The sequence below is a fragment of the Cibotium barometz genome, chromosome 18 (genome assembly GCF_041138505.1).
Source record: "Cibotium barometz isolate CiBa-2024 chromosome 18, ASM4113850v1, whole genome shotgun sequence".
NCBI classification, from domain to species: domain Eukaryota; kingdom Viridiplantae; phylum Streptophyta; class Polypodiopsida; order Cyatheales; family Cibotiaceae; genus Cibotium; species Cibotium barometz.
This window is the reverse complement of record NC_141063.1, coordinates 190,003-211,545: the sequence shown is the minus strand read 5'-3', so window position 1 is coordinate 211,545 and position 21,543 is coordinate 190,003. Positions and strand designations below refer to the sequence as shown.

The window sequence follows — 21,543 nt, the reverse complement described above, 5'->3', positions numbered from 1 at the left end:
GGGAGAGCGATGGAGTAATCCAACAACTGCAGTCTTCCCATGTTGATAGATGTCTGCGGATTTGGTGCTAGCAGGTTTTGTTGGGGTATCTCCACTTTCACTGCTTTTGCCACTTTGCTGTCTTGACCACTTACTTCAAAGCGCAAGGTGATGCTCTGAGGTGAGGATGGCTCTACCTCTTCTAATGCTAATCCAGCGACCTTGTGTAGGAGCATAGAGATAAGTGGTAGAGGAGTTTCCATGATCCTTGAATATGAGCCCTCGTGTTTGCATGTTTCTCCATGTTACTACTACTATTGCTATATCTCCATGATCCTTGAATATGAGCCCTCGTGTTTGCATGTTTCTCCATGTTACTACTACTATTGCTATATCTCCATCTTTCAGAATGATGGCTTCTTTGACTTGTGCTACCAAAGTAATTGTCTTTGTCAGCAGAGTTATAACTACTGTGGTGGTTATTGGCATAGCCAGGAGTGAGCTTTGAGAACCCATTCTTTGATCTCCAGTGTTGCAAAGAAGGCAGTTCTCTTTTTGGTTGTCCTCGACTTCTCCCTTCACTGTTGCTGTAAAGATCTTGACTGGTGGCACCAAAACATTGTCCTTCATAAAGGAAACTTCTATGAGGGCTAGGAGTGCCACTGTAGGTGGTGGCTTCTTTTCTACGGTCATGGTGACTACAGGTTGTGCAGTTAGAGACAGAAGAAGAAACTACGAGTTGTTGGATTTTGGGAGGATGTTGTGCCTCATGAGTTGTTGGATTTTGGGAGTATGTTGTGTCTCATGAGATGTGGATGTATAGATAAAGGGTACTTGAGTTTTGGATATGGGGGTTGGGTTTTCTAAGATTAGGAGTTTGGCTTTGGGTATGTATATGGTATTCTTCATGGCTGTATGCAGAACATGTGTAAGGTGAGAGGAAATGTAGAAGGTGGTTGGCAAAGGGTTATAACTTGGGGCGAGAAGGGGTGCTGCATTCAAATAGATAGATACACCCATATTAGTGGAATTTAGGGGGGGGGTTTAAAAAGAGTTGCAATGTAGCATTGGTGCGTAGCAATTGAAAATATTTTATTACATGTCGGTGAGCACTTGAGGTGAATCTTTCATGATTGGTTGGAAAAGGGGTGTTGTCATGATGGTGATGGATGCTTAGGTAGTGGATTGGTGGTTCTATCACCTTAATGAAGGGATTTGGTGGCATTGGTGTGTGGTAGGGTTGCAAGCGATAGCCGTTGACTAGCTTCTGAAAATGTTCGTTGAGTGTGCCGAGAAGGAAAGTGCCGTCTCATAGAAAATATCCACTAGAGCTTCAGTTTTTCGGGATGTGGACCCATGCAAAACTGAAATAGCAAGACTGGTCTTCTTCTTTGAACATCCAAAATTTGGAGTGACGGTCGACCCATTTCTTCCTTCTTTTCTAAATAACTGTGGTGACGTAGAAACTCTTGAGGCAAACTTCATCCAATGCAAGGAGCTGTGGTCCAGGAGATGTTAAAGGGACTCTTCCAAGCTTGGCTTTTCTACAATAGCAATGCGGAGACTTGGAACTAGGAATTCCATTGGTATGACTGATTTAGTGCCATATACTCATGTGAAGGGGGTCATTCTGGTGGAGATCTTATAGGATATGTGGAATGCCCATAAAGTTGCATAAAGCCTTTCATCCTAGCCATTGTGATTTTGATTGACCAACTTTGTGAGAGGATCTTCTTGAGGATTTTGTTAGTTGATTCAGCTTGACTGTGGGCTTGCAAATAGTATACTGTGGAGCGCTTGTGAATGATGAGATGTTGGGTGACCAGTTCTTTGATGACATCATTGACAAAGTGTTTGCCTTGGTCACTAATCAACTTGATTGGGCATCTGAAATGAGTGATGATCATCTCGTACAAAAATTTGGCAGTTGATTGTGCCGTGTTATCCCAAAGAGCATGGGCTTCTACTCATTTGGTGCTGTAGTCTGTTGCTACTAAGATATACTTGTGATCAATGAAACGGACCGGGGGCTTAAATGGACCAACAAAGTTGAGGCCCCATTTTTTGAATGGTTCTAGGGGAAGATATATATATATATATATATATGTTTGTGTGTGAATCTTAAAACTTCAAGATTTTACATGTGTTTTTAGAGACTTTGAAGATCTTGGAGTCAAAACATAGCAAAAATGTCCCAAGTTTTACACTTTTTCAAGAATTACACAGATGAATTTTGTAGGTCAACTTGAGAACTTTGTAGTAGGTAGTATGGGTTTGAGTGTTTTATTTTGAAGAATATTCTGTTAACAAAAAAAAAGGGGTCCATAAGCGCCTGAGGACCAACAAAATTCTGCTAATGCGGCACTGGTGAGGCTTGCGTCCAGCAGCAGGTATGAAAGCCTGGCCTAATAGGAAACAAGCAGGTAGGAGTTTTGCAGTCTATGACTACTATTTGCATCTTCTGTGTCGGCTGGATGAACCCTAACCCTAAATTTTTTTTTATAGTAGAGACCCTGTTCTGCTAAGCAGTTGACGCTTCTCTCTCCAAGCTCAACCCACTACGAGCTGGGCGAGGCCGTGGTTTGACCTTAGGGAACGAAGGACCTTGGTGTCCGTCGGCTGAGGCGAGTGGGATTTGAGACCGCTCAAGAGTTTGAATTCTTACCAACTGTATACTTGTGTGTATTACTTTGGTAAAAAATAAGTTAGTAAGAAATGAAAATCATAAAGAGAAGACTTCTACAAACAAATCAGTTATGGCTACGACAATGTACATGCAGAGCGGCCTGTAACCCAGCAGAGGAAGGCTCTTTTCTGTTTCCTGTTCTTTTGAGTGAAGAGCGCACTTCAATCCTACGAGTGGCCTCACCATGGTTGGCTGGAGGAAGGCTAAATGAATGACAAGACCTCTACAACGCTCCTTTAAAAGTCCCCTTGGCTTTACTTCATCCTTCAAGCCCTGCTAAAGGGTGTTGTAATTGTTTATATATCTGCACTCTTTAGTTCTAGTGGAGAAACGCAAGGGTGTTCAATGGCCTTTGTCCAATGGGGTAAGAGATGCCATTTCTATGGAGTATCAAAAACCTCACACTGAATGTCTATGGTGGTGTGGCATTGTTGAAAAAACGTGGCCGTTTCTTCACTGTGTGCCCAATTCATAGAAATAAGGTACAACACTCTTATGTATACCTAACGCTAAGTTGAAGTTACTTATGTCATCCTTTGTGACTTCATTTTATGAGTGGTATGGTTGGCAGGATTGAGGGTTTTCGCATTCCTTGTGGACTTTCTTTTAATAGCTTTGGAGACCAAGCATAGCCAATGCTCCTATTGAGATGGATTGGGGTACTTGAGAAACCTTTTGGGTGGTCCAACATGGGGCTTATGAGTATGTGCTTCAATGGGAGCGCGACATATTTGTGTATTCAACAGGTTAAGGTTGGACAACAAGCATAAGAAGGGTGCAGGCTTGAGAGGAGGTGGCCGGTTTACTTGGAAATTGAGAGGTACTGAAGACTACTTGAAGCTACTGAGCTGTTGGAAGTGCTATGGAGGTATGGAGGATCGGATTGCAGCTCTAGACAAGGACTCATAGGAGCATTTTATGTTTTGGATGGAGGACCAATCTGCTTGATTGGCCAAACAGCTGTATTGATCAGCTGCCCTTTCCGCACAGCTACTCATCCCTTCTACAGCGACTAAACCTTAACAAAAGTCCATCTACCGATACCCATCAAACTTCAGCTCTTACACTTCAGAATGGAATTCGTCAAGGAACAATTAGCCATTGAGTATGCTACAAATTAATCTCATTATTAGAATAAATACTCTATTAAGCATCTCACCAAAGCATGATTGAGTTGCTCTGATACCATTGGAAATAGTCACAATGGGTATGAGGGTTATATGCCTGACTGTGAGTGCTGTACAATGATATCTCTGTTAATGTGGGCCTGTGAATATCTAACAAACGTTAGTTAATTGGATGCTGAAGGATGAGTTGGTGATCTCACTTTCCAGCTATAGCTCCTCCCTTGGGGATCAGTGAGCATCCTCAAGCCCGAGGCTAGATCAACACTTAGCAAGGGTTATTACCCAAGCCATGGTGTCTCATACTACTAGAGCCCACCCTCCAGGAGTCCAGGTGTTCTTGAACCAACCAAAAGCTTTCTGGGTTCTGATTTCATGGGAATCATCAGCCATGAAACCCACATTAACCAGCACTTATATAGACTATAGATCACTCAACACTAGCCCATCAATAAATAACTCTTGAAACATTTTTAGCCCTAGGTGTCCCTATCTTGGGCCACCCTTAGGCATCAGTCTAACCTCTAAATGCCAACTTAGCTATGACTTTTGGGGACATAACAGAAGGTGTGGACAAAGTGTAATGTCTTAGGAGCATACAGTGTGGATCTTACATGCTTTGATCCCAAACTTGACACACCTTCGCTTGCCTTATTTCCACTGTTGCTATCAAATGAGGTTAGACCTAACTTATTGTCAGCCTAACACCATTTAAGGAGCACTTGACCTTCCAGTAACTGTTTGTAACTATTTGGTCTCCAAACTCTTCTCACATTATAGAAGTCATGCCCGGACACATGGACAAGAAGACGGACACATGGAAATAGGGCTCCTAATATTGGCATTGGAAAAAGCATCAATCTTGGTCAAAAAGTAGGAAAAAGCGAAAGTCAAACTTTGTTGATCAAAAAGCTGACGGCATCGTTGGAAAGAGGACATCGAACTTGATCAAAACGGTAAAAACTGCTTTTTCAAAAAGTTGCTGTAGGGCCAAAAATCAAGGCCCTAAAGATTGTAAAAACACAAATCAAAAACTTTGACTATTATTAATATTTAATAAAACAAAAACAAAGAGGCAAAGCAAAAGCAAGAAAATAAAACAAAAGCAAGAGGCAAAGCAAAAAGAAAGGCAAGGCAAAAGCATGGACCTCCCCCCCTCCCCAAAGTATATAAGAAGAGCTTGTACCCTCATGGTGGAAGATAGAGAAGTACTCTTGGAGATTTTTGAAGTGTGGTGGGCATCATTAACTTCATCTTCCCTCTCTATCTCCAAGCAAGACCCATCACTACCTTTGTGCCACCCTGCAGCGCTCAGCTGCCGCCTCTGCGTTGCCCTGTGAAGAAGCGCCACTGCCCTAGAGCTTACCTGCGCCACCTAGAGCCCACTTCCGCCGGTGCCACCACCAACCAGAGCCGCCTTTCATCGGCGTTGCCACTGCCCAGAGCCGCCTTCCGCCGCCTAGAGCCTGCCATAGCCGGTTTCTCCGCTGCCCCAGAGCCAGCGTTTCCGTCGCGTGTTTGCCAGATTTTCGCCGCTGTGCTCCTGCTCAGCCGCTTGTTGGCTGCCCTTTGCTGCTCCCAATAGCACCACCTGAACAAGGTGTCAGCCGCCTTCTTTTGGAGGGCTGCCACCCGTTGAAGAAAAGCTGTCTCCTCTCTTTTTGGTGAAAGAACCTTGGACAGCGGTGCATCTCTCTCAACATTGCCATCTTAATGTTACTATACTGTATTGGCTGTCAGATCACATGGCATGTTGTATATCCGATAGTGCTGTAAGTAGTATGGCGACTCCTGTGTAGCCTTGTTGGATGGCCCACCATGAGACATTGAAGGCTCATCTAGGGTTATTGTCCTAGTGTCTGGTTTAATCCTGCTGATTTTATTTCTAGCTGACATTGTTGCAGTGGATGTGACATCAGCATTATGATAGATTCATTGAAAAATTCTGCTTTTTCTTATTTTCTGCATGGGACTGATTGGAGGGCTTGGCAATCAACAGTAATTTGGTTTTCAGATTATAAAAATGGGTCAAGTTTCAATGTTCAAGGAATAAGCATTATTCCCATGTATACTTTGTGAATACCTCGTGTATTACTGGCTGTGTTTGTTGGTTTGCCTTTATTCCAAATTTGCAGGTGACACCTAATATATATATATATATGTGTGTGTGTGTGTATATATATATATATATATATATATATATATTGAGAGGACACTTAATATTTCTATAGCATCATATATTTCTTACTGGGTTTCTGCCCACCTGTAAGATCTTTAATGCCATGATGGCAACACTCTATACGATTGACATTATGGTAACTCAGATAAGGCTATGTGCAACTCGTGCATTGACATGAGTTGATTCGATTTTTTGTGTGCATCTCCAGGAGCTTTTTGGGTTGTTTTGAAAGTCAAATGGGCATAAAATAGGAATCACAATCACAGCTGGTCTTGCTGCAAGCACTGCAGATGACATTTTAGTATTTCAGCAATGTAGCAGGTAAGAGTAGGGAAGCCCTTGAATATTGTAAGGTGCAGGTAGCTGTCCTTAGGATTCATTATTGGTGTTAAAATTGTACTGTGGTTATAAGCTTCACAATATACAGTTGCAGGGTAGTAATACAGGTTAGAGATTCTTGCAAAGCAAACATAAGCTCTTTGGGATCAAATGATGGATTCTGCATCTCAAAGATACTTCTCACTTTGTTTCAGACACCTCTAACTTTGGGTTTTGTAAGAGTCCTTACTGCACGTCACTTATTTCATGCTGTTAAAAGATTAAAACGTTAGGTTATCAATAACTCTGTGGCCTGCCTTTTAGAGCTAGGCTTTAGTACAGCCAACTTCTTCTCTCGCTCTTTATATGAAGAGCTGTAATACCATTTCAATCCATTCAAGGTGAATCGTGATGCATGCCACAGTTTTGACTATGAGTTTTTTAATTTGCTGCAGTTTTCAAGGAGAAAAATAGAAAGATCTTTATGGAGGTCATTCAAGGTTAGATCAATCTTGGAAAATTCTTTGGCATGAAGCAACTGATCAAATACTGAGGAAGAGGATATTTTTTCTTGATAGTGAGTTTTTTCAAGGGCATGATAGTCAATGCAAAGGTGCATTGACTTATCTTTCTTTTTCACGAGTAGAGCTGGTGCGCCAAAAGGACACTTACTGGGATGAATGTGACCTTTGTCCAAGAGCTCCGTTAACTGGTGTTGAATTTCGTGGGATTTAGTAAAGAGACTCAATATGGGACATGAGTCGGTGGCGAATTGCCAAGAGGTAGATCAATGGGATGATCCATAGTTGTTGAGGAGGCAAAACTGGGGGTGATTCTGCAGGAAAAAGAACCAAATGTGGGGCAAAGGAGTGAGCCAAATATGCTGCCTTGGAATTATGGTAAGGCATCGTCTCCTTTGTGGAATAAACCATTAAAAGTGTTGAAGAACAACCTGCCTTTTGAACCCACTGCTTGGCTTGAAGTGCGGACAAGGTTGGTGTGGAGGGTTGATCGCGTATGCCTTGGAGTTCGATGTCCGTGTCATTTTTGACAAAGTGTAAGGTGTGACTGTGAAAATTGATGAGAGGGTCGTACTAACCTTTGTTGACCCAAGATCATGTCGTATTTGGATAGCTGCATAACCTGAAATTCCATCTTGTCACACGATATTGGTGAATGCGAAATGTAGCCTATGCCAAGCTAGGACCGTGTGAAGGGTTGTTACGAGGCGTGCCTCTATCCCATCAAGGCGTATGAGCGTTCGGGTCTCAGTCGACTTTTTTTTTTTCCGCTGTTTTTTGGATTCCGCTTGTTTTTGACCGTTTGGTTTTTGTCCTTTTTCTGTCCGTTTCTACTCGTTTTCGTCCATTTTCATCTCTAGACCGGGGGCTACAAGGGCCGGCAACGCCTCTCACACTCTCTCTCCCTCCCGAGTCTCTCATAGACACAGCCCCTCTAAGCTCTCACACACACACTCTCTCCCTCTCGAGTCTCTCATACACACTCTCTCTCCCTCGGGCCTCCCTTAAGGCTTACACCCAACTCAAGGCAGCCCCTCTCTCACACACTCTCTCTCTCTCTCTCTCTCTCTCACACACACACACACACACTCTCTCTCTCTCTCTCACCCTCTCATGGCCGGTTTATCGGCTCCCAGAGGACGATAATACATTCTTCTTCTTCTTCTTCTTCTTCTTCTTCTTTACACACATAGGCCCATTAGGTCTTTAGTAGATGCTTAATATATCTTTCTTTCTTTCTTTCTTTTCTTTCTCCCTCTCTCATACACACCCTCTCCCTCCCTCCCTGAAGGCTCTCTCTCTTTCTCTCTCCCTCTCTCTCTCTCTCTCTCACACACACACACACACACACACACACACTCCCTCGTAATCCATCATGCCTAAGCCGACCAATCGTGCATGGGATCGTTTCACCATTGTGCATGGACCTTCCAGTGCCAGTTCGGGGGGAAAGCGTTAGAAATGTTGGTATTGCGGCTTCGAAGGTAATAGTACCGTCACTCGAGTGCTTCGTCACATGGCAAAGTTGGGAGGAGGTGGAATCTACGAATGTCAATCCATTCCACAAGCCATTGCCAACGAGGTGATTAGGGAGAACTCTCTTTTGCAAGCGGAGAACACAAGGTCAAGCCAACCTCTTCGACAACAAGAGCTCGAGGAAGAGACACTCATGCCCTCTTCGGCATCCGGAAGCGCGAGTGTCAGTATCGTCGGGGAAGGATTGGGGTTAAGCTCCCAATCAAAGCGACCACGACATCCCTCCGATGATGCCGGTGCTAGAGGCTTTGTACAACCCACTTTACATGCCACTCAAAACATGAAGGCCTATATCAAAGAGTGGCAATGAGTGGCGGAGATCGAGATTACACGCACCATCATTGAGTGCAATCTCTCTTTTCATGTTCTTCAAACCCCACAATGGAAGAGGATGGTCAAGGCCATTGCTGTCGTTGGACCATGTGAGGGATGGACGGGAGTGAGCTACACCGACATGAGAACGAAGAAGCTCACTGAGGAGAATGAGAGGATTGGTAGATCACTTGAGTCCATTCGTTTGGCATGGGCTAAGTATGGATGTAGCATCCTCTCCGATGGATGGAGTGATCGGAGGAGGAGAAGCATCATCAACATCTTCGTGTCTTGCCCTCTTGGCACGTATTTCCTATGAGCGGTGGATGCCGGGGAAGCCGGTAGAAAGACAAGTGGCCGCTTCATGTTCCAACACATCAAGCAATCATCGAGGTAAATTCAGAATTTTACACAGGGTCATTATTCATTGTACATACTATAAGTCTACATGTTCATGTAACATAGTACATGGCACATAGTACATGTCACATAGTACTAATTACATGAGCACTTTGGGTTGTAGGTTGGCCAAAATGAAAATGTGGTGCAAGTTGTCACCGACAATGCATCAAATTGTCGTGCAATGGGCCGCATGGTGGAGGAGGAGTTTCTGACGATTGTTTGGACTCCATGCGCATTCCATTGCATTGACTTGCTCATGGAAGATATCAGCAAAGTTGGCTTCGGTCAAGGACATTTTGGCCCAAGTAACCACCATTGTGACCTTCTTTACTAAGAAAGTTTGCCTACATGTGGATTGTTTTGGAAAGACTATATGCCGTCTGGAGCGAGCTTCAATGCACGGTGGTGTCCCAAGAGTGGGAAGAATGGGATGATTATCTAAGCTCCGAGGCTTATGCTTGGATCCTTCCTTTTGGGATGATGCATGAGCTGTCATAGTTGCGATGACTCCATTGTACCGAGTACTTCGCATGTCGGACATGGAGGGATCCACTTTGGGTCTTCTCACACACTTCATGAGAAAGGCAATTGAGGAGCTCCAAGTTTGTATGACACTTGATGCAAGAAGGTTAGTAAGTTATTTTAGTTGATGCACTCTTAAATCAAGGTGTGTACATAGTACTTGTAAGCTTGATTGTGGCATGTGCTTGTATAGGCTTGATGACATCAAGACCATTGTGGAGAGGAGGTGGCAATGGATGCGTAGGCCTATTCGTGGTATGGCCGCATTCATCCATCCTCTCTACAAAACATCGGAACTCTTCTCGTATCAAGAGATCTGGTCCAACACAGACATCTATATGCGCCGTGTGTTTGATGATGAAGCACAAATCAAGATGGACGAGTAGCTCATTGCCCACCACAACTTCACTGGGCAATCATACACTCGTCCTACTTTTAGGAGAAGAGAGGTGATGGTGAAGCCACTCTCACGGTGGGAGACGTATGGCTATTCCACTCCATCTCTACAAGCTTTTGCCATGAGGATCCTTGCCTAGATGATGGTCATTTGCCATCGTCTCTTCTAATTCTTTATTCTATTTAGTCATATTATTAAAATTAAAATTTTGATTTTATACTCTTAGGATTGCTCTTCGGGTGTATGCGAGAGAAATTGGAGTGCATACTCCCTCATGCACACGAAGATTAGGAACAAGCTTAGTGCATCCCAGTTAGAGCGGCTCGTATATTGCCGCGCTAACTTGCGGATGATGCGAAATCTTCACGAGCTTCACATTCCCAAGCAAGTAGGTATCTCGATTCTCTAATAATCTAAATTTCTATTTTAATGCTTTCTATTTAGTCTCTTGTAACCTAGAACTTACAACTAACAACTTACAAGCTATTATTCTATCAACTTGAATGTAGATAAATCCCGATGACATCAAACTCACTGCAGAGAACCTCAGGAGCATTCAACCGAGGCAAGAGACACCGAAAGCTGCCATCTATGCTGAGCTCCATAGAGAGCTAGAGGAGATAGATATGCGCGTCACCCGTACTCGAGGTCGTGAGCGCCTTGTTGCGAGTGGTTCTCATTTCACCACCACGAGTAGAGGAGGCATTAGTGTCGTGAGTCGAGGCTAGCAAATTAGACGGGGAGGAGCTCGACCACCCATTCAAACATATTGTCGCGACGGGGCCCTGCTAGCTCTTCTACTTATGTTGCAGATGAGGATGCATCACCTTGTCAGAATGGAGCCCCCTTTAGGATATAGATGCTTGGAGCCCCGAGTATGATAATTATGGCAATCTCATCTTAGATGGGGATTTTCATTTAGAATCTAGTGAGGAGCCTTCTCTTAGTAGTGATGAGAGTGAGGTTGTAGATCCGATAGTTCGGACTTTGGAGTCTGAGTGATGTATGGAGCTTGGTCCCTAGGCCATGAATCTTTTTAACCACGTGGCATGTATGAATGTTTTTGATGTATGAATCATGAATCTATTATCTACTAACTGTTTTGAGTATTCAATCATTCTTAATTTCTGTAAAATTTAATGGTCTAGAGTCTAGACTCTACCATCTACTCTCTCTCTCTCTCTCTCTCTCTCTCTCTCTCTCTCTCTCTCTCTCTCTAATAATCTATCTATCTATCACTATATATATATATATATATATATATAATCTGTACGCATCTTCTTTGATTATTGTTAATCATCATTAAGTGCTTTGATTAGCATCTAATAGCTCCCTTTATTTTGACGTTCGTAATCCTCCAATGGATTCCTAGAACTCGCAAAACAGCGTGTACACGCCCTTATACTCCCAATATTCTCAGGCATCCTACTTTCCTAACATGCATGTACCAGTAACTCCAACCCATAGGTTGACACTGCCTGCAGCCTCATCCTCAGCATTTGCATGTCCCCCACTTGTTCCAGGGACTTTTCCTTTGTTTGCTTTCGGTGGCTCACCGTTTGCGTTTACGCCATACGAATGGCCCAACCCAATCGGCTACTAGTCTGTGCATCAAAGTCCGCAGTCCTCACAAGCAGAGACGGAGATCCCATCTTTTCCTCCGGAAGGGAGAAGTGATGTGGATGGGGTTTCTGCTCCAGAAAAGGTCAAAAAGCTTCCAGTAAAATGTAGAGTCCAACAATGAGATGAACAAACACGGAAGAGGGAGGTTTGGAAGGATGCATGGGTTGTTCAGCTCATTCACATCCGGGGCTCAATGCACGATGAGTTTGGAAAAACTCCAAAGCAAGGGGTTGATCTGTGGTCTAAAGTTGCCACTCAACTTGCAGGGCTATTTCGAGAGTGTGACAAAGACTCTGAAAGTTGTAGAAAGAGATGGAGCCGTGTGTATGAAGAAGGACAAGTCCCATAATTCGATCTCTGGAAATGATCGTAAGGTAGCATGTCAATGGTTTGATATCATTAATGAGTACATGCACAATCAGGCAAACGTGGTTAGCTACACCCATGCTTCAGCTGTGGGTGGGAACACCGATGGCCCAATTGGGGAAGTAGACGAAGGAGAGGGTACACAATCCTCTATCAAAACAGAAGCGCCAAAGAGCAATGTCCCCAATCTACGACCACGAAAAGATCGGAAGATTGAGGATTCCCTTGTCGACATGGCTAGCACGGCTAAAGTCATGGAAGATTAACACAAGGACTCTCTTGCGGATCGCAAGGCAGCATCAGAAGCCCAAAAGTTGCAAATACTTGGCCAGCTTACTTCTACTGTGACTGGCCTTTTGGATGTAATGAAAAGTTTAAAAAAGGAGTGATTTCACTTTGTTATCACTGAATTATGGTGTTTTGACAAGTTTACTCTATTGAAATCAATCATGATGTAATGAAACACTTCAAATTTTCAGCTTATTTCAAGTTTTAATATGTAAATACACTAATGTTATGTAATCATAGGAATTTAGCCATTCTTCCATGTATTGCAGGGGATGGAAGACGAGTTAATTCTCGTAGTTAATCAGAGAGAGAGAGAGGATAAATGTGAGAATTGTATTTGGTGATCGTGACTCGGTTGATGGGAGTGACAATAGTGAGTAGGAGATGAAATAGTGCTTGGATGTTATGACTTTGGACACAATGTTGGTATTTTGTTTATCTCTAAGACATCATATTTTGTAGGCTTTATAAAATATCTCCCAAACATTAGGCGGATTATTTTATTAGGATGTTTATTTGGTTTTTAAATCTCATATGCCTACTGATTCTCATTCTTTTTTGTAGATGGAAGGAGGAGAGGAGGTAAGATAAATCTAGTTCATCCCCTCCCCTCCTCTTGAAGAGAGCAGGGTGTAGCCCACAATAACTGTGGTGATGGGCTTCAAGTCCCCAACTCTCTATTTGTGTGGATGGAAATTGCTTTTGCAAGGTATTGATGAAGTTTGGGAGCATCTTGTAAGTTACGGGGTGAAGCACGTAAGTATGTGGGTGAATTCAAATGGGGGGTCAAGCATGGTTTCAGATATTATCATTTCCGGTAAGTGATCATTGATTATCAATTCATTCTTCCATAGTATAGTAAGACACTAGAAGCACTTGCACGTGCACTTGTATTTACGATCATTTATCATGCAAGGACTCTTATCGTATGTGTTGAGCATCAGATTGGGACTAGGCATGCACTGACTCAGTATGGATACATGTTGCATGTATATGCAAGTTAACAGGCTGGCGGAGATGCATGCATAGGTAGGTTAACAGGCTATTGGGCCTGGTGGAGATGCATGTATACGTAGGTCAATAGGTTGCTGGGGTTGTTGGGTACGTGGACATGCAAGTTGTGTAAAGGGGGCGCCCATGCATGGGTAGTCACTTTTTTAATAAACGCAAGCATAAGCAGTTGGTGTGTAATGGGTATGCCCATACAAGGCACTTTTTGGCTGCCACATGTTGGGCAGTATTGTGACACCCTTAGCCGGTGTGTAAAGACCCTGATACTTGCTATCCACATCGCCTATCACTAGCTACGCAACCTGCCCCAATGCCATCTTTTGTCCACAATCCCCCATGCTCACCGCTATCATTAGCTCCTACTCCCAGTCCATCGACTGCCCGTTTGACTCGCAGCAGCCATCTTTTGTCCACAATCCCCCCATGCTCACCGCTATCATTAGCTCCTACTCCCAGTCCATCAACTGTCCGTTTGACTCGCAGCAGCCATCCATTTGAGTTGCAATGCCATTCGTCCAACTTGCCATTGCCGCCGATGCCATGTTCGTCGCCTCTGCACACTAACTATGCTATTGTCATCGTTTTGTGAGCACCATCAGTAACATGTCATCATCAACACTCGGACACCACCAAAAGAGGTCACCCTGCATCGATATACGCTCGAGGGAGAGTTTTTAAAATCCAAAATTATCTAATTTATGTGTGAGTCAAGGGTTTTCTACCCCAGAGAAGTCCCCTAAAAATTGAATTAAATAATCCTTGTGTGTGCATGTTCTCTTTGTAATGCCTTGTTGATATAAAGGCTCCATCATTCACGTCTTACCCCTATTTAGGTTTAGGGAGGGTTGTCTTGGTCTTGGTGAGTTGATGTAGGTTGTTATTTGATGGTCAAGTTCCTATATGAGGCCCAACACGAGAGTATGGGTGTTGGTGCCATTGTCTCCCTAAAATTAAACCTTGGTCTGTGATTCTTTCACAAAGACTATGCTTTGGTGAGCTCATGAGCCATGCTCATATGTGAGCCTCATGCTCCTACCTGCCGAGCCTCTGAATGTGAAGCAAAGAACATGCCCTATTCTTGCTATAGTGGAGTATGTGGTACATTCAGGAGGCCAACTCGTTATGACTATTGAAGGTTTTCTCAAGCATCTCCACCTTCACTCTAAAGGGGGGTTTGTTGGGATTCGGAGTCTCATGTGTGTGTCCCCTCGTATGTGTGAACACTTGTTTGTGTCCATAGGAGTGTGTGTGGGTGGACAACCCCTAAAAGGGTTAGTGTGCTAGTAGTGTGTAAACACTCTCTTATGAGTGGATAGGATAAGTGTTCCATGTGCTACTTATCTAGTGTGTAGTGTGATTTCTATGAGTCAAAAGATAGAGCTACATGTCTATAAAAGGTGAAGGTTATCACATCAATAGAAGCAATCATCGAGTCGTGCAATACTCTCTCACTTGAGTTTTGTCACCTTGTGATCTCTCTCTCTCTCTCTCTCTCTCTCTCTCTCTCTCTCTCCTTAAGATCACTTAATACACAAGCTAAATGCATAAGGTTAGAACAAATAGAAGGGGTGTAAGAAACTCACCTCCCAACCATAGATTCCATCCGGAATCTCCCTTAAGCTAGGGGCTAAGGTTCCACTCCCAACAAGCTAAGCTAGTCAGCCCTGACATCCCATACCACCAAAGCTTATCCTAAGGGATCCTTAGCAAGATTGCCTATGAACCACCATGTATATGGCAAGAGTAAGACTACTTTGGTCTAGGCATAGGCCAAGTGTCAAGTATAAGAGTCTACCAACATAATAACCCATAAGTCACTTATATAGTGAGTACTACTACCATAAATAACCACTAAAATATCATCTAAGAACACCACAAGGAACTTCCCAAAATAATCTCGAAAGAGATCATTCATCATTTGTTGAAAAGTACAAGTGGCATTCGTGAGTCCAAAAGGTAATATGAGAAACTCATATTGCCATAATGTGTATAGAAACTTGTCTTAAAAACATCTTCCTTAAATATACATATGTGGAGATAAACAGTATGAAGGTCAATCTTCGTAAAATAGGTAGCACCCTGCAACCTATCTATCAAATTATTTATCTTGGGAAGAGGATACTTATTCTTAATCGTCGTAACTCTATTCAAATTTTTATAATTTACACATATCCGCCAAGTATCGTTCTTATGCTTTAAAAGCACTCGAGCTCCCTTGGGAGATTTACTCTTGCGTATCTGTCCCATCCTAAGAAATTTCGATAATTGTCGGCTATCTCATCCTCTTCTAATTGGCTCATCGTGTAAGGTGTGATGCTCACAAGGTAAGACCCTAGAAGTAAATCAATCTTATGATTCACCGATCTACAAGGTGGAAAACCATAAGACAATTCAACAAGGAAGACATCAACAAAATCTGCCTTAATGCCCTTTGAAGCCTTTGTCTCCCAATCATCCATTTTGATTATATTCAAACTACAACTAACATTAGATATATTTAAACTACAATTAACATTAGATGAAAGGGGATCAAGAACACATTGAAAAACCTGTCATAATCTAAATTTCCAATTATATTTTGAAGTTCTGTTGAATTTAAAAGAGTAGAGGGTGGGACCGCAAATCACCCTTAAGACATATTAGCAGACCCTCCATAACAAAGGACAAAGTATGACCCTTCCAATTAACATGAACACCATGGCTGAAAAATAATTCTTTTCTTAGAATAACATCAACCTTATCTAGATTCATAATCAAAAGATCTAGGGGCTTGGTAGGCAGCAAGGCAAGCTCCATCGATCTAATGGCAGAGAGTTAGAGCTCCCCCCATTCGTACCTATTGTCGCCATCACTTTAGTGCCCTACTGTCCTCTGTGTGCAGCTAGGCAAGATTGGTTGTTGCCAAGGGTTATGCATAGACATATGGCATTGATCATGAGGAGACATTCAGTTTGGTTGGGAGAATGGCAATCGTGAGAGTGGTCATTGCTATGGTTGTAGAGGTTTGGTCTTTACATCATATGGATGCAAAGAATGCATTCTTGTGCATGGTGATTTGCTTACATGATGAAGCCACTAGGTTATGAGAAAGATGCATATTTAGATTTCGTGTGCAGGTTACGCAAAGCCTTGTGTATGGCTTGAAGACTGAAGCAGGCACCTAGACCATGGTCAAATAAGATCGGGAAGTATCTTGTTACTGAAAAAGAATAATAGAGAGATATTGCTAAAGAAAAACTTTTGTCCCATCGAGTAAGAAAAAAGATAAGTTGGAGTACAATAGGTTTCCTCTATTCAAAATTAACCGCTTTTTATAACTAAAAACCTGTAAATTTTATAGGTTTTTGTAAAGACAAATTGGTGCAGTTCACGATCGAGTTAAGGGGATAATCATTAGAGACCTGGTGGACTGTGCGTTCTTCATTCTACCTCAAGGTGATCGCCCCTTCTCGTGTCTGTGTGGTCGTGCATCACTTCTGCGTCACCAAGCATGATCTTCCCACTTAGCGTGTCCGGGACAAAGCGTTAGTGGCAATGGATTCTCATAGTCTATATTCACTGACACCACTAGCCAACAACAACGTGCGAGCTCGATTGCTCCAGTTACAGAGAGCCAAATGGACAAGCTAGCTGTTCTTTTCATAAATTCATATTGCACTGTATACAGTCTCTTTTTTCTTTCGAAATTTCTAGTGAGAAATGGATTTAAATACCCAAATTTGTGGTAAGTCTTACCAAAATGCTTATGTTTGATTTGCACCTTTTAAAAAAAAAATAGATTTTGAAACGATATGGAAAACTTGCATGAAGCTAGAGGAGAGGCTCCCGATGTGGATGCATTTTTCAAATCAGCACCAAATTTAAAGGATGAGGAGCTCATACAACGAATGGTGAAAAGATTTGTTGATCTGCATTGTGAGTTGTCCAGTTTCTTGTGTTACATCCACCCAAGTTGTTTGTGTGTGTTCATGCTTGAAAACCCTTTGCAGTAATGAGGCACAATTTTCTTATGCACAGGTGAAACACAGAATCGTCTAGTTTGCGTGGCATCTGGAGGCACAACTGTTCCCCTGGAGCGACGCTGTGTCCGCTTCATTGATAACTTCAGCTCAGGGAATCGTGGAGCTGCATCCACGGAGTAAGTTTACATCATTCACCTTATGAATCTTTATTGTGCTATTTTTAAGTTGATCAAACTGTTTACATCATGCTTTGCTAGGTTGGGAGAGGGGAGCTCTGGAGGAATGTCTATTGCTTTACAGAGTTTTTGGCTCCATCTGTTGGCTTTCATTGTGGATCAAACACGATGATGAAGCTCATGATTAAGGCAACATTAAGCTAAGCAAAAAGGGTTAAGACTAATCACATGGGATTAGAGTTAATGGGGCAACATAATGACAGCATAATGATGAGAAAGAGAATGGGAGTGTTGTACTCTTTCATTAGGTGTGAGCCTCTTATATAGGTTGGAGTACAAGTGATTAGGACATGATTAATCCTTAAAGCAAAAGCTTGAGAAACCCTTGAAGTGAGCAGTCATTGCTTAATTTGAGGGAAAGTGAGATCCTTCTCCACTTGAGCTAGGTGCCTAGAATATGCTGATTTAGATTCTCCTTTGATCATAGTTTACCAAATGTATGATAGTTATAAGACCTATGAACCATATGCCCATATTCCCAATGTCACATGTATGATATTTTGGTGTATTACTTCAACACCTTTTACTAAGATAACAATGCTAGCTCTAGTTACTCTGACAATGATGACCATCCAAGTGCCCATAGGTAGGTCTTACTCATGGTGGTTTATAATACCAGAGGATGATACAGATGCTAGGAATCTAGTTATGTTTACATTCACTCAGGATAGAGGTGTGACTATAGGTAGGTTGGCCCTAGCTAGTCTAAGAAGCCCATTTATCCTTAATGTAGATGGCCTCGGAGGAGGCTGCTTCTTTCTTGCTCGAAGATGCTTTCTTCTTGGTCTTGATCTTCTTTATGTCAATGTAGCTCTTGATCTTCTTCATGTCGATGTAGATCTTGATGTAGATGTAGCACTTGATCTTCTTTATGTAGCTCTTGATCTTCATCCTTGATTTCATTGTGTTATGAAATCCATGTAGGCAAAGATAAAACATTTTCTTAATGTGTTCATAAAGCCTTACATGATGATGATGTTCATCCCTTTCAAAAGATAATGCAAATATACATAAGGATGTCTTAGTCTTATTTATGACCATCGTATTGCCCTTGTATAACTGATTAATGAGTATGATCAATGATTTACATGATGCATACAAGCTCATAAATTTCATTGTTCCAAACAATTCTAATGCAGATTTATATCCTGTTTTAGACTAAGGAATTGACCACTCAAATCAAGGGGCAAATTTAATTTGATGCTTCACAGAGGTTTAGCAGCATCTAAATATGTAGATCCAATCACAAATGCCCAAAAAAATTGTAGGTCATTAGCACTAATCAAAGTATTAGTGAAAGCAATTTTTTGTTAACTGTGCTGTGCAGAAAATACCCTGATTTGTAGAGCATCGTCGAAGAGGCAAATCAAGGGGCTTTCTCAAGATGAAACTTTGGCAAGCTGTAGTAAGTCCCCAATGGTAGGATTGAATCCTGAATGATCCAAAAATACATGTTGTTAAGAAATAGAAGATGATGCAGCGTCTAGAACGTGTGGAGAGTCAGAAGAGAAACAAGTGATGAAAACACCCTCAAATGATTTGTTGGCAAGCGTAGTGCATGTTGAACAAGACACATGTTCTACTAATAGGCCAATGCTAACAATTATATTTAACTTGTGTGGATTACTTGTGAGGCGTTGTTGGCAGAAATCCAAAAAACTATGGAGCTTGAATACGGCCATGAGGATCTTGTTCTACGATCAGGATGTTTGAAATTCTTAAAGATATAACTGGTGGATAGCTTCAATGTGGGAATATGGTCAACTGGCAAATGACAGTTCTGTGGTAGATATCATAAACGTTTTGGAAAAAGAGGCAGGTGGGAAGCTTCCATTCTTTATGGTTTGGGGACAAGGTTAATGCCAGACATGTGCGCAACAAAAATATGCCGTCTCCAGATAATCCAGGTGCAGAAGCATTTTGCTCAAAATCCGCTCCATATAGGAAGTCTTTACATGTCTCTAATGCACACATGAAGTCCTTGTCAAACATGCAATGGTTATCATATGATATTGGATGCTAACTATTATCCATGGACATGGGTGTTGGACACTACATGTAGCCATGGAATGTTTATGGGTAAGCTTCCCATGTATGTGTATACTAGCTGTATCTACAAGATCCTGGCTGCATAGAAACATGTTAAGCATTCGATGGATCTTGGAGAACCAAATGCAATACATAATGCCATGAATATTTGATGGATCTTGGAGAGCCAAATACCATAGCCCTTGTAAATATCAAGTACATATGAATAGATGGGGTTTCTTCCAAAATATGTGTTTATACATTTGTGTGCATGGCTTATTTTTTATTTGCGTGTAATGTTTTGTTTGCCTTGACAATGCTTGGATTTTATTGCATGAGAAGCTCATGGATTTGGGGACGCCTGGATTACACCCATGGGTTAGTATGTTGCATAACCTGTCTTCTGTTAACTTGTATTGATGGATTTGTACAAGGATAATTGATATTTTGAAGGTAGCCCACTCTAATGCGGGTTTTCTATTTCTATGCATGCATGCATGACAATTTAGCTAAGAAAGGTTGATAAATTCTCCATGATGAGAAAACCCCATGCATGCAACATGCATGGTCAGAAACCCTCATGCATGCGACTTGCATGGTCAAAAACCCCCATGCATGCAACATGCATGGCCAAAAATCCTCATGCATGCGACATGCATGGTTAGAAACCCCCATGCATGCAACATGCAAGCTTTTCCAGCTACGTGCATGCATCATGCAATGCTTTATCCTTACATGCACCTAAAAATGTGCCATGCAAGTTCACTTTACTTAAAAGTAAAGCATGCAAGTTCACTTTTCCCAAAAGAAGTCATGCAAGCTAGTTAACTCAAAAAGAAAAGTTAAAAAAAAGAGAGCCTTTCCTCATTTTTTACTACACGAGTTGCTCCTCATCATTAGTAGCCATTCTAAGTCATGCACAAACCTCTCCCTACCTCAACTTTTCATGAGCAGTATTCTCCACTCCTCCTCTTCATCTAGGTGCCACCTTCTAGGCTGAATAGAACTCTATAAATTCAGATTTCCAGCCATACCATAGTGTTATTACCTTTCCAAAACATTTAGAAGCTGGCTGAATTCTGATTTTCAGAATTGAAAGGCTCCATTCAAACTAGAAGAAGAAGAGGAAGACTATCTATAAAGATTGAAGCTGTGGAAGAATCATCTTGGCTCCGGTTGCTACAAGTTCTATGCGGGAGAACCCTTGGGAAGTTTTGGGCCTTCTCCTAAGGTTGGTTTTTTTGCCACTAGATTGTTGATCTCATTGAAGTTAAACTACATTTGCAGAAATCGAGATTGTTGGGCAATCTTGGTGAAGGGTGCTGAGCACCATATTGCTAGCTTGTAGCTGGGCTACTTGTGGGCAAGTATAGTTTTTGTAAGTTGTTTTCATGTTCAATCATTTTGGAAGAAACGGTGGTGGCTGGGCCAAACCACCCTTTTTATGTACTTGTAAAATTCTTACTCCCTTAAGGCAATACATATCCTTCAAAGGGGGGGGAGGGGTGCCGAGGGGGGGACCCAGCCCATCTTTTGGTCCCTAGTGCAGTATCATTTCTTTTCAGTACTTCCACATGTATAATCAATTGTTATGGCTATGTATGTGGGATAAGGCAGTGATCAAAGGATGATAATCTTGTGATTTACTAAATTCTGTATAACCACGCACCCGTTTGTGACAGGTAGCTCTCTTGGTAATGCATCTCCAAAGCAATCCTTGTATTCATTTAAAAATTTCAGCCTTTCGCTTGTGAGAGTATCTATGCTTACATCATTACATTCAACCTTATCTGACGAACAAAGACTAAGTATGCGGAAACACTCTTTCTCATTGCTTTATTAATGTGAACATGAGATACAACTGGGATGGAGTCTCCCTCTTGGCCAATATCAATAACATGCAATGCATAAAAGTAATCCGGTTGGTCTTGTACTCCTTGCGTGGCTCAATGCGGTGATGCCACGGCTTTCCCAGCATTACATCACATCCCTGCAATGGTCCAACCAGGAAATTCTCATGATCAAGATACCCCTGGATGTTGTTAGAAGTCAT

At 42.1% G+C, this 21,543-nt stretch overlaps 1 protein-coding gene across 17 annotated transcripts; it reads left to right on the top strand.

Moving 5' to 3' along the window:
* Positions 1 to 347: 347 nt before the first annotated feature.
* LOC147628802 (phosphopantothenate--cysteine ligase 1-like) lies at positions 348 to 19,738 on the top strand. Of its 17 annotated transcripts, none has more exons than XR_015267812.1 (7): positions 348 to 2,369; positions 2,488 to 2,630; positions 2,760 to 6,289; positions 16,605 to 16,699; positions 17,043 to 17,179; positions 17,282 to 17,402; positions 18,790 to 19,738. XR_015267812.1 is itself a non-coding variant. In XM_086811963.1 (6 exons), exons 4-6 carry the CDS (start codon positions 17,056 to 17,058, stop codon positions 18,806 to 18,808), a joined length of 264 nt encoding a protein of 87 aa, XP_086668089.1. In that variant the 5' UTR covers positions 1,079 to 2,369; positions 2,488 to 6,289; positions 12,523 to 12,962; positions 17,043 to 17,055; the 3' UTR covers positions 18,809 to 19,738. The 17 variants fall into 17 exon arrangements, 8 of the variants coding, with proteins under 8 accessions (XP_086668089.1, XP_086668091.1, XP_086668088.1 ...); XR_015267810.1 differs by having other exon boundaries at positions 2,488 to 3,147; positions 3,237 to 6,289; XR_015267816.1 differs by lacking the exon at positions 16,605 to 16,699 and adding exons at positions 12,523 to 12,679; positions 12,818 to 13,070 and having other exon boundaries at positions 2,488 to 6,289.
* Positions 19,739 to 21,543: the final 1,805 nt, after the last annotated feature.